At 44.1% G+C, this 12,951-nt stretch overlaps 1 protein-coding gene across 2 annotated transcripts in view; it reads left to right on the top strand.

Moving 5' to 3' along the window:
• Enoph1 (enolase-phosphatase 1) overlaps window positions 1–10,138 on the top strand; it is a 34,482-nt gene extending 24,344 nt beyond the window's left edge. The window contains exons 4-6 of one of the 2 annotated variants that reach the window (XM_045142754.1): window positions 2,471–2,603; window positions 6,932–7,055; window positions 9,102–10,138. In XM_045142754.1, coding sequence (XP_044998689.1) covers window positions 2,471–2,603; window positions 6,932–7,055; window positions 9,102–9,283 — 439 coding nt within the window. In that variant the 3' untranslated portion in view covers window positions 9,284–10,138. The remainder of the gene's footprint in view (window positions 1–2,470; window positions 2,604–6,931; window positions 7,056–9,101) is intronic. The other variant, XM_045142755.1, reaches the window with a different exon arrangement.
• The last annotated feature ends 2,813 nt before the right edge of the window (window positions 10,139–12,951 follow it).

Genomic DNA, 12,951 nt, shown 5'->3' with positions numbered 1-12,951 from the left:
CATGGTGTTGTATGTTTGTAATTCCTGTGCTCAGGAGGCTGAGGCAAGAGGGTTGCTGTCAAGGCCAGTCTGTTACGTAGTTACCTTGTTTTCAAACACAGAAAAGAAAGAAGTGGCAATTTCTTTTTCTTTTTTTTTTTTTTTGGTTTTTCGAGGTAGGGTCTCTCTCTAGCCCAGGCTGACCTGGAATTCACTATGGAGTCTCAGGGTGGCCTTGAACTCATGGTGATACTCCTACCTCTGCCTCCCCATTGCTGGGATTAAAGGTGTGTGCCACCACACCCAGCTTTTTTGTTTTGTTTTGTTTTTTGAGGTAGAGTCTCACTCTAACTCATGGCGATCCATCTACCTCTGCCTCCCAAGTGCTGGGATTAAAGACATATGCCACCACGCCTGGCAGTAATTTCTTGAACAAAGTGCATATTGTTTGTAGCACATGAATGATTATACCTCTTGGTATGCTTCCCAGGACCATGTGAACACCTGTTACTTCTGATAAAGAGCAGTGAGAATGCTGGGTAGGGATCTGTACCCACTGCCTCTGGGACTTAACATCAGCACTGTCCCTTTTCCACGTGCGTTTGAGCACCTATGTGCCTCGGTTATGAGATTTCTGATGGCTGTACTGCCAAGTATTGTATTGTTGAGATTTTTAAATAAAAGACAGGATCTTGCTGAGCCGAGTGGCGCATGCCTTTAATCCCAGCACTTGGGAGGCAGAAGTAGGAGGATTGCTGTGAGTTTAAGGCCACCCTGAGACTACATAGTGAATTCCAGGTCAGCCTGGGCTAGAGTGAGAGTCGACCTCAATAAAACAAACAAAAAAAGACAGGGTCTTATTTATACGTACATATATAATCCAAGCTGGCCTGGATCTTGCTGTGTAGCCCAAGGTGGTCTCAACCTTGGACTCTCCTGCCTCAGCCTTCCCACTGCTGGGATTTATATACCTGTGCTTCCATATTTCATACCCGGCTGACCCAGGAGTCCTTGATAACGTGCTGTCATCAAGGATTTTAGTCAGTTGTTCTATGTATACCTTCAGATCCAAAACCGTTTCCAGCTGAAATTTTTGTGTTTCGTGTATTCCATTTTGTAAAATGATGTCATTTTTTCATACCTCTTACAAGGATTCTCTTTAAAGGTTGTATTGAAAATTGGGATATGCCAGTAATCTGGGAATCTAAGGTGATTCATGCTGAAAAATATTCACAAATGTAGATCCAGGAGATTGTACTCCCACTAGTTAGCCTTTCCCTTGGTTCCTTCATTCAAAAAGTCCAGACTTAGGGCTGGAGAGATGGCTTAGTGGTTAAGGTACATGTCTGTGAAGCCTAAGGACCCAGGTTCGATTCTCTAGGTCCCGCGTAAGCCATATGCACCTGGTGGCACATACATCTGGAGTTTGTTTGCAGTGGCTAGAGGCCCTGGTGTGTCCATTCTCCCCCCCCCCCTTTCTGTGTTAAATAAATAGAAAGTCCAGACTTAAATAAGTTTAGCTTCTTTTAATCTTTATTTATTTATTTATTTATTTGTTTGTTTTTCGAAGTAGGGTATTGCTCTAGCCCAGGCTGACCTGGAATTCACTCTGTAGCCTCACTCAGGGTGGCCTCAAACTCACAGCAATCCTCCTGCCTCTGCCTCCCAAGTGCTGGGATTAAAGGCATCTGCCACCTCGCCCGGCTCTTTCAAATATGTCTATTTATTTACTTGCAAGCAGAGAGGGGGAGGGAGAATGGGACGGAAGGGGCATACTAGAACCTCTAGCTGCCACAAGTAAACTGCTTTGGATACATGCTCTGCTTTGTGCATCCGGCTTTATGTGGGCCCTGGGGAATCAAACCCTGGGTGTTAGGCTTTGTAGAAAAGCACCTTAACTATTTAGCCATCTCTGCAGCCCAAGTTTAACTTCCTTTTCTTTTTTGGTTTTTGAAGTAGGGTCCCACTCTAGCCCAGACTGATGTAGAGTTCATTATATAGTCTCAGGGTGGTCTTGAACTCACAGCAATCCTCCTTACCTCTGCCTCCCGAGTGCTGGGATTGTGTGTGCCACCTCCCCTCCCTTTTTCTCTTTTTGAATCAGGGTCTCATTCTAACCCAGGCTGACCTGGAACTTAATTTGTAGCCCAGATTTTCTTGGAACTCATGGTGATCCTCGTGCTTCAACCTTCCTAGTACTAGAATTAAAGGCGTGCACCACATTTGGTTCTACTTCCTTATTTCATTCCATTATGCAGTTTTACTATCAAAAACTAGTTTCTCCCCCCAAATTGTTGCTTCACATCTGCTGTGATCCCAGAACTCTCGTAACCAACCCATTTTAGAACTGCAGGAATCTCCGTTGTCATGGAGTTGGTTCTCAGATAACCATTTGAGTGTAGCTAAGAACTGTGTGGCACCTGTATATTGTCTGATTTCACCTGGCCAAGTGATGTGTTCCTACTTGATAATCATGCAGCCTGCCCTATAGGTTCTTTGCAGATGTCGTTCCAGCCATTAGGAAGTGGAGAGAGGCTGGAAGGAAGGTGTATGTCTACTCCTCGGGGAGCGTGGAGGCGCAGAAGCTGCTGTTTGGCCATTCTACAGAGGGGGATATTCTTGAGGTAGGCTCTAGTTCTTTTGTTGTGACACTATCAAGGCATGAAATACCCAAATGCTAGAGGAATGTTCGTACACAATTGCATTTATATATACTGAGAAGTTGAAACCCTGGGCACTCTCTTACATAAAAGGATGACATGCTTTGTGTGGTACCAGCTTTTGGGAGGAAGAGATAGGAGGATCACTGTGAGTTTGAGGCCAACCTAAGACTACATAGTGAATTCCAGGTCAACCTGGAAAAAAGTAGAATTAAAGCCAGATTTGGGTCACATACCTGTAATCCCTTCAGTCAGGAGGCTGTGGTAGAAGGATCATGAGTGGAGACCAGCATGAATTACATGGTGAGACCTTCTCTTGAAAAATCGAAGGGAAAATAGACTCCAGTTTTTCCTAGAAAGGCAATGGAGGTGAGAAGTCTACTCTTTTTTTTTTTTTTAATTCCCCTGAGGTAGGGTCTCACCCTAGCTCAGGCTGACCTGGAATTCACTCTGTAGTCTCTGGGTGGCCTTGTATTCATGCAATCCTCCTACCTCTGCCTCCAGAGTGCTGGGATTAAAGGTATGTACCATCATGCCCAGCCAGAAGTCTACATTTAAATATTCCTCGAAATTATTCTGGTTAAAGTTGTACTAGAACCAGTTATTTTATATTTGTGAAAAATACATATATGACTGCAGGGCTAGAGAGATGGCTTAGTGGTTAAGGTGCTTGCCTGCAAAACCTAAGGACTCAGGGGTTTGTTTGCAGTGACGAGAGGCCCTGGTGTACCCATTCTTTCTCTCTGTCTGCCCCCCATAAATAAATAAAAATATTTTTTAAAAGTATATGGATGTGTATGCCCGCTAACTCAGGAACTAATGTGTAATTCAGTTGTCTTATGAATATTAAAAAATCAACAGCTCAAAAGAAAATATAAGATTAGATAAGAGGCTAAGTGTGGTGGCCGTTAATACTAGTGCTCAGGAGCCAACCTGAGCTGCAGAGCCTTGGCTGGAGTGAAATCACACTGCCTCAAGGAAGTAAAAAAGAAAAAGAAAAAATAGCTAATATTTATATATACTTGATAAAATTATACCATAGTTCTGTGGTTGTCCTCTTTTTTTTTTTTTTTTCTTGTTTTTTTTGAGGTAGGGTCTCACTCCAGCTCAGACTGACCTGGAATTCATTATGTCGACTCAGGGTGGCCTCGAACTCATGGCAGTTCTCCTATGTCTCTGCCTCCCGAGTGCTAGGATTAAAGGCATGTGCCACCATGCCTGGTGTATACTGTGTTTTTAAATTTATTTTTATTTTTTAAGACAAGGTGTCATGTAACTGAGGCTGGCCTCAAACTTGGAATTCTGATCATCCTGCTTCCACCTTCCAAGTGCTGGGTTCACCGGCAGGCACTCCACACCCAGCTCTTCTATCTTGGGGAGAAAAAAAGTAATACAAGCAGGGTTGGTGGACCACGCCTTTAATCCCAGCCCTTGGAAAGCAGAGGTAGAAAGATCAATGTGAGTTAGAGGCCACCCTGAGACTACATAGTGAATTTCAGGTCAACCTGGGCTATAGCAAGACCCTACCTCAGGAAAACAAAATTCCCCCAAACCTTAATAGTACCTTTCTGTCTGAGTGATCATTAAACTTGCTTTTTAGTTTGTAAGACGTGGAGACATTCAGAAGATCATACCATTGTAGCTGAACTGAAATATGAATTATGTTAATTACTACTGGTTAATTATAAGCTACACATTGACTCCCATTTATGTCTAAGACAGCAAGGGTAGTGTTCAAAGATGCTGGAAAACGGGGCTGGAGAGATGGCTCAGCAGTTGAGGCACTTGCTTGCAAAGCCTAACGACCAGGGTTCAGTTCCCTAGTACGCACATAAAGCCAGATGCACGAAGTGGCACATGCATCTGGAATTTGTTTGCAGGAGCTAGAGGCCCTGGCAGATCATTCTTATATTCTCATTTTCTCTCTCTCTTTACAAATAAATGAAAGTATTGAAAAAAAGTTGGGCGTGGTGGCACACACCTTTAAAGCCAGCACTTAGAAGGCATAGGTAGCAGGATCACCATGAGTTTGAGGCCATCCTGAGTACATAGTAAATTCTAGGTCAGCCTGGACTAGAGTGAATCCTACCCCCCCCCCCAAAAAAAAAAAAAACAAGAAAGGTGCTAGAAAATGAAGTCAGGTGTGGTGGTGCATGTTGCCCTTGTGAGGTTAGAGGCAAGAGGATCAAGAGTTATAAAGGTCCAGGCCAGCCATGGGTACATGAGACCCTGACTGAAAAGTTATTTTTCTTTCGTTCTTTTTTTTTTTTTTTTTTGAGATAGCGTTTTTGTATAGCCCAGGCTGACCTGAAATTCACTGTGTCATTTCAGGCTGGCCTTGAACTCATAGTAATCCTCCTACCTTTCCCTTCTGAGTGTTGGGACTAAAGGCATGCATGACTACTCCCAGCTCTTCGTTTTTTGTTTGTTTTGTGGTGTGTGTGTGTTTGTGTGTAAGAGAGAGGGGTGGGGGAGGGAGTGAGTGAGTTGGTCTTACTGTAGCCCTGGCTGTCCGGAAACTGGCTATATGGACAAGGTTGTCTTTCAACTGGCAACAATATTTCTACCTTTACCTCCCAATTGCTAGGATTGTGGGCATGTACCACTACTTAGAATTAAAAGGGTAATGTTCAGAACCTTCTTTAAAAAAAAAAATGAAAATTTATTTATTTGCAAGGAGAGAGAGGGAGAATATGGGCACGCCAGGGCTTCCAGATACTGTGAACAAACTCCAGACACGTGCCACTTTGTGCATCTGTCTTATGTGGGTCCTGGGGTATTGAACCTGGGTCCTTTGGCTTTGCTGGTAAGCACCTTAATCACTAAGCCTTATCTCCAGCCCCAGAGCCTTTTTTTAAAAAAAGTTTTTTTTGTTTATTTTTAGTTATTTATTTGAGAGTGACAGAGAGAGAAAGAGGCAGGTTGAGAGAGAGAATGGTCGTGCCATTGCCTCCAGCTACTGCAATTTACCTTTTCATTTTTTTTTTGCCTTTTTAAAAATTTTTATCATTATTATTATTATTATTATTTTTTTTTTTTTTTTTTGAGGTAAGGTCTCACTCTAGCCCAGGCTGACCTGGAATTCACTGTGTAGTCTCAGGCTGGCCTTGAACTCATGGTGATCCTCCTACCTCTGCCTCCTGAGTGCTGGGATTAAAGGTGTGCACCACCATGCCTGGCTCTTTTATATTTATTTATTTGAGAACAACAGAGAGAGAGGGAGAAAGAATGGGCGTACCAGGGCCTCCAGCCACTGCAAACAAACTCTAGATACAATTGCCACGTTGTGCATCTGCTTTATGTGGGTACTGGGGAGTCCAGCCTCAAACTGGGGTGGGGTCCTTAGGCTTCACAGGCAAGCACCTACTAAGCCATCTCTCCAGACCTATTATTATTATTTTGTCTTTTTTTTTTTTTTTTTTTGGTTTGTCAAGGTAGGGTCTCACTCTAGCCCAGGCTGACCTGGAATTAACTATGTTGTCTCAGGGTAGCCTTGAACTCGTGGCAATCCTCCTACCTCTGCCTCCTGAGTGCTGGGATTAAAGGTATGTGCCACCTCACTTGGCTTGATTTTTGTCTTTTTTTTTTTTTTTTTGAGGCAGGGTCTTACAGTAGTCCAGGCTGACTTGGAACTCACTGTGATTCTCCTCTCTCAACCTCTTGGGTGCTGGGATCAAAGGTGTGTGCTATCACACCAGCTTTTTTTGTTATGGGGGAGGGAGAGACAAAAGAATGGGTGTGCGTGGGCCTCTTGCCACTGCACACGATGAATTCCACATGCATGGGCTGTATTGCTACATTGTGTACCTTTACTGGGGAATCACACCCAGGCCACAGGTAAGTGCCTTCAACTGCTGAACCATCCCTACTTTGGTTTTTGGGGGGTGATGGCTCAGCTGGTAAAAGGCACTTGCTTGTAAAGCCTGCTGGCCCAGGGTTCAGTTTCCCAGTACCCATGTATAGCCAGGTGCACAAAGTAGCATATGTGTTGGAGTTTGTAGAAGCAAGAGGCTCTGGCTGTCACTCATTCTCCCTCTTCATCCCCTGCCCCCGTGCTCACAAATAAATACAATTTTCAAAAATTGGGAAAAGGAAAGGCTATACTTTATAGTTAGAACTCAGAAAAGTGGGCAGGCCTAGCAGCGTAATCTGCAAGCCTTTGTAAGTTCTCTGTTAGATAAGTTCTCAGCAAACATTTATGGTATAAAGCCACTGTTTGCCATGTTTTTCAGAGAAAAGGGACAAGAGGGATGTAAGGTATATTTCAAGTGACAGTGCTTCTCTTTGTCTAGCTTGTTGACGGTCACTTCGATACCAAGATTGGACACAAAGTAGAGAGTGAGAGTTACCGGAAGATTGCAAACAGCATTGGGTGCTCAACCAACAACATCTTGTTTTTGACAGATGTTACTTTAGGTGAGTAATTGGACATTGTTTTTGTTTATTTGAAATTATACCTTTGTTGCCCAGGCTGCCATCTAACGTCTGGACTCAAGTGAGTTCTTCCTCGGCCCCAGAGGTAGCTGGGGCTCGAGGTCCATAACATCCCATTCAGTTGCCCTCCTACAATGCCTACTCCAGCGGAGGAGTGCAACCTGGCAGTCCAAACACAGCTTTACTTCTCTGTGTATTCATTCATTGATTTTGAGGCAGCGTCTCAGTCTAGCCCAGGCTGACTTGGAACTCAATGTGTTGCCACAGTCTGGGTCGCAGTTCCAGTCCTCCTACCTCAGTTTCCTGAGTGCTGGCACCAAAGGCATGCATGGGCTACCATGCCCAGCTTGAAAAAAAACGGCTTTTTCGAGAGAGAATTTATAAGATAATTGCATAAAAAGCAACAGTGATGTCCTTGAAACACCCCTTTCTGTTTACCAGAAGTGATACTGAAGAGACATTCAGATGGGGGAAGCACATGCGAACTCTGCAGTGTGGGCTGTCACACAACCCCTTCCTGAATAGGAACTCCCCGGCCAGTCTCTGTGCCTCAGGCCCTCGGATGTAAACCTGGGGCTTTGTTGTACATGGTTCACCTATTCAAAGACACTTTTTTTTCCCCCTGAGGTTGGGTCTCATTGTAGTCGAGGCTGACCTGGAATTCACTATGTAATCTCAGGGTGGCCTCGAATTTACAGTGATCTACCTCTGCCTCCTGAGTGCTGGTATTAAAGGCGTGCATCACCATGCCTGGCTCTTTTTTTTATTTCCCTAACCCAGCATGATCTCTGCATTAGTTTTCTTTTTGTCACTGTGATAGTGATTTTGAGGAAAGAGAGAGAGATTTTGGCTCACAAGTCAGAGGGAAGGCATAGTAACTAGCACGGCTGCCACTTTTCACACCTTGGCAGATCAGGACGCAGAAAGGGAACGAGAAGCAGGGCTGGGCACTAACCTTCGAGGCCTGTGCCTATCCTTAGTGGTCTAAACCTACCAGGTAGGCTCTGCTTCCTAAAGGTTCCACAGCCTCCCCAGCCTAGCTGAGGACCAGGTATTTACACACATGAACCTGTGGGGGACATTGCAGTTAAAACAATATCAGCTCTTCTTATATATGGTACCTTGACATTGCACGCTGAGCCTTATGCATGATAGATAAGTACTCTACCACTGAGGTTCAAGCCAGCTCTAGCAATATACATTATTTCTTTTATTTATTTATTTATTTATTTTTTAAAACGTTTTTTTAATTTTTTATTTATTTGAGAGCAACAGACACAAAGAGAAAGACAGATAGAGGGAGAGAGAGAATGGGCGCGCCAGGGCTTCCAGCCTCTGCAAACAAACTCCAGACGCGTGCGCCCCCTTGTGCATCTGGCTAACGTGGGACCTGGGGAACCGAGCCTCGAACCGGGGTCCTTAGGCTTCACAGGCAAGCGCTTAACTGCTAAGCCATTTCTCCAACCCAATATACATTATTTCTTGAGGGTTGAGTGAACAGAACTGTGTGCTGTCCATATTTGGCAATACATATGATTCCACTTGTAGTCTTCAAACAAAAATTTATTTAAGACAGAAAGAAACAGATAAAGAGGGAGGAAAGAAGAGAGAGTGTAGGTGCGTTAGGACTCGCTGCCACTGCAAATGAACTCCAGACCTATGTGCTACTTTGCGCATCTGGTTTAATGTGGAAACTGGCGTATTGAACCCAGACTGCCAGGCTTTGCAAGCAAGTGCTTTTAACCGCTGAACCATCATCTCTCCAGCCCCCATTGTAGGTTTTCTTGTTTTTGCATTTTTGAGGCAGGATCTCATTCTAGCCCAGGCTCGCCTGGAACTCCCTCTGTAGTCCCACCTGTTGTGGTTTTAACCAAATCAAAAACCCATACTCTAGCATCTACGTAAAGATGTGACTCCAGAGAAGGAAAGAATGAGGAAATAGGCTCCCTGTGTAACCAGGGGAAATGCAGGTAGAGAGGTGAGTGGGTGGGTGGGTGGGTGGGTGGGCTCAGCCAAGATGCTCTTCAGTTTTTGCTTTGGCCTGTCTGGCCTCCTCTTTGACTTTCGCAGAGGCCAGTGCTGCCGAGGAAGCAGATGTCCACGTAGCTGTGGTGGTGAGACCTGGCAATGCGGGGTTGACGGACGACGAGAAAACCTGCTACAGTCTCATCACATCCTTCAGCGAACTGAACCTGCCTTCTTTGGCATAGAGCAGGACTTCTGAGGACGACCAGACTGTTCCCCTTAGTGTCTAGTTTTATTCTAATTGTAAGAGTGACTTACTTATATGTAGACACATCTGTATACCAGTGTGTGTATATATATATATGTGTATGTATGTGTATATATGTTCAAATTAATTTCCATGGGCACAGAAGTGAGGAAAAGTCTTCAGTTCAGTGAGAACAAAACTTATTTAAAGATACTTTATATAGTCCTAATGAAGGCAGAGTAGTTGATGGAAGAAATTGCTAAAATACAGTTCAAATGTTTATCACATATACCAGATGGGAAGCTGATTTTGAGAAATATTCAGAAGCCTTACAGTTTAAAAACTGCAAGTGATTAAGAGGCATTCCCAAGAGTTGATTTCTTATCCCCATTTAATTGTGTGCTAGAAGGTTATAGCAGCTGCCTTCAGATCTGTGTCCCTGAACATGCAAGACACAGGCAGTTGTTCCTGCTCCAAAGAGCAGAATTGGGGAACTCGCTGGGCCTGCTCCGTAGGAGGCGGCTTCCTAACTGCAGTACCGGGGAGCCAGCCCTGCCCACGTGAAGGAAGTGCGGGCGCAGCGGCTGAGATGAGAACTCCTAGCCCTGCCAGTTGTTAACCAGGCAGGGTCTTAGCATATAGTTTGAGAATATATGTTAATTACTATTTTTTACCAAGAAAGTTTTTATTGATAACAATCCGTAACACTAAGAAAGGCCCTAATATGTAATATTTTTCCTCTAAAATAGATGTGAAAATACAAATTTTGTAACGGCACTATTTATCCTGGTTCCATTCTAACAGGATTCCATGTCAGTTTCATGTTGTGATCAATAAAAGCATTTTCTCCTCAGTTTTACGAAAATGTGTGAACTATACCACAAGGCAGGAAAGGAAGTAACGGAAGTACTTGCTTTCAGCTTTGCTTGAAGGGTGCGGGTGGGGGTGCATTTTAGTGGCGCATTGGGGAGGCAGTGGCTTGGCTTTTGGATCCTGTGTATGTATGTGGTCACTACTTCATTCAGATACAAGCATTCACTGAGGAGAGTTTCTTGTATTTGAGAATCTTGTTTTAATGTGTAAGATGAGGCCTGAAGGAGGTGATTATTTTCTGCATTAGTCAAGAAACTAATGACTCCTGGAGAAATACTTTGTGTGGGGAGCATTCATGTCATGACACAATGTGGAGGTCAGAAGACAGCCTTGGAGTTCAGTGTTCTCCCCTTTTTTTTAAAATGCTTTACAATTTATTTAAATTTTTGGTTGCAGAAATAAAGGTTGTTATTTAAGAACATAAATAATCCATTAAGTATTAAGAATCTGACTGTTCAACTATCTGGAGGCGCACATGTGTAATCTCAGCATTTTTTTAGTATGTATATTTTTTGTTCATTTTTAAAAATTTATGTATTTGAGAGGGACAAAGAGAGAAAGAGGCAGATAGAGAGAATGGGCGCACCAGGGCCTCCAGCCACTGCAAACAAACTCCAGACACATGCACCCCCTTGTGCATCTGGCTAACGTGGGTTCTGGGGAATCAAGCCTCGAACCAGGGTCCTTAGGCTTCACAGGCAAGCACTTAACCGCTAAGCCATCTCTCCAGCCCTCTCCCACCTTTTTAAAAGAAATATTTTTATTTACTTATTACAGTGAGAGAGAGAGAGAATGGGTGCCCCAGGGCCTCTGGCCACTGCCAATGAACTCCAGGGGCACGTACCATCATGTGCACCTGGCTTACATGCATTCTGGGGGATTGAACCTGGGTCCTTTGGCTTTGCAGGCAAGCACCTTAACTGCTAAGCCATCTCTCCAGCCCTCCACCACCTTTTGTTTTTTTAAATTATTTGCAAGGAGAGAAAGTAAGTGAAGTGAATATGGGCACACCAGGGCTTCTTGCTACTGCAAGTGAATTCCAGATACATGCACCCCTTTGTGCACCTGACTTTACATGGGTACCAAAGAATAGAAATAAGGCTAGCATGCTTTGCAAGCATGTGCCTTTAACTACGGAGCCATCTCTCCAGCCCCCTTTCACATTTTATTTATTTATTATTTTTTTAAAATTTTTATTAGCATTTTCCATGATTATAAAAAAAATCCCATGGTAATTCCCTCCCGCCCCACACTTTCCCCTTTGAAATTCCGTTCTCCATCATATTACCTCCCCATCACAATCATTGTACTTACATATATACGATATCAACCTATTAAGTACCCTCCTTCCTTCCTTTCTCTTCCCTTTATGTCTCCTTTTTAACTTACTAGCCACATTTTATTTTATGTATGAGAAAGAGGCAGACAGAGTGAGCATGGGTGTGCCAGGGCTTCCTGTTACTGTGAACAAATTTTAGGGATGTTTTGAATAAGAAAAAGCCTTTCAAATATGAGGGAATAGGTGTTCTAAAAGATTTTCTGTGATAATTTAGGTTTGTAGTAGCCACTTTCCTTTAAGTTGACCAATCATGGACTCTGGATGGGCGGACTTCCCCAACTCAATAAAAATCCAATTCCCACTGGAACTGCGGATTTCCCATCTCTGGAAGCCCCCTCCCAGAGGAGTCTGTTCTCTCAGCTTTCTTTCCTGTTACTTTGAAATAAACTTTATACTTTTAAGTACTTTTCTGCCTTAAAAAAAATTATTTGGCTGGGCGTGGTGGCGCACGCCTTTAATCCCAGCACTAGGGAGGCAGAGATAGGATTGCCATGAGTACCAGGCCACCCTGAGACTCCATAGTGAATTCCAGGTCAGCCTGGGCTAGAGTGAGAGCCTACCTCCAATATCTATATACACACACACATACATTTGAGAGAGAATGGTCACGCCAGGCTGTCTAGCCTCTGCAAATGAACTGTGGGTGCACGCGCCACTGTGTGCATTTGGCTTATTGGGTACACTGGGGAATCGAACCTGGGTACTACAGCTTTGCAAGCAAGTACATCTAAGCCAACTCTCTAGCCCAGTTTCCTGCCTTTTAATTATTTAATAGGCAGAGAAAAAGAAAACACCCTTAGATGGGATGGCCGTTTGGCTAGTCAGTGGATCTGAAGTTTCCTGCCTTTTCCAGATGCAAAAGATTAGATCTTGGAGACAGCCTCCTCCCTAGTCTAGGCACTTATTCCCATGTCACTAGAATTTATTTTCCTGTCTTTCTATCCCACCTCAATAGGACCAGTTCATCATTGGCTGCTTTTCCGAGACAGGGTTGAGTCCCCTGTACCTGCCCCTTACCCTTTTGCTTGTCTCCCACATGGGGGAGGGATGGGGGGCAGGGCAGAATCCTACAGACGATCAAGGTAAGAATAGAAAGTCAGGAATTTAAGCACATCTTAGAAGTGGGAATAAGAATTAACTCCATACACTATCTGGACACATTCATGGGCAGGCGGCAGAGGTAGAAATACTTTGCACATGGGATTGAATTTTGAGTGGAAGGCATTCAGTGCGTGCACAGCAGGGGAGGGTGACGAGTGTCAGTGTGGGGTGCAGCAGTGTGAGGACAGCAAGCCGTGGAAGCAAGTCGGACTGTCAGATTCAGTTGGTCAAAGCAACTGCTGTGGAGGTGGGCGGCCGTGCGGGGCCCACCCTTCCCAAGGGATCTGTTGCTCCTGGGGGAGGGAGAGACATTTTCTGAAGTTCTGTAGCCACTGGTAAGATTCCAATGCTCC

This window comes from Jaculus jaculus, chromosome 2 (assembly GCF_020740685.1).
Source record: "Jaculus jaculus isolate mJacJac1 chromosome 2, mJacJac1.mat.Y.cur, whole genome shotgun sequence".
NCBI lineage: Eukaryota > Metazoa > Chordata > Mammalia > Rodentia > Dipodidae > Jaculus > Jaculus jaculus.
The sequence above is the reverse complement of the archived record's forward strand: the minus strand, read 5'-3'. Positions and strand labels throughout refer to the sequence as shown.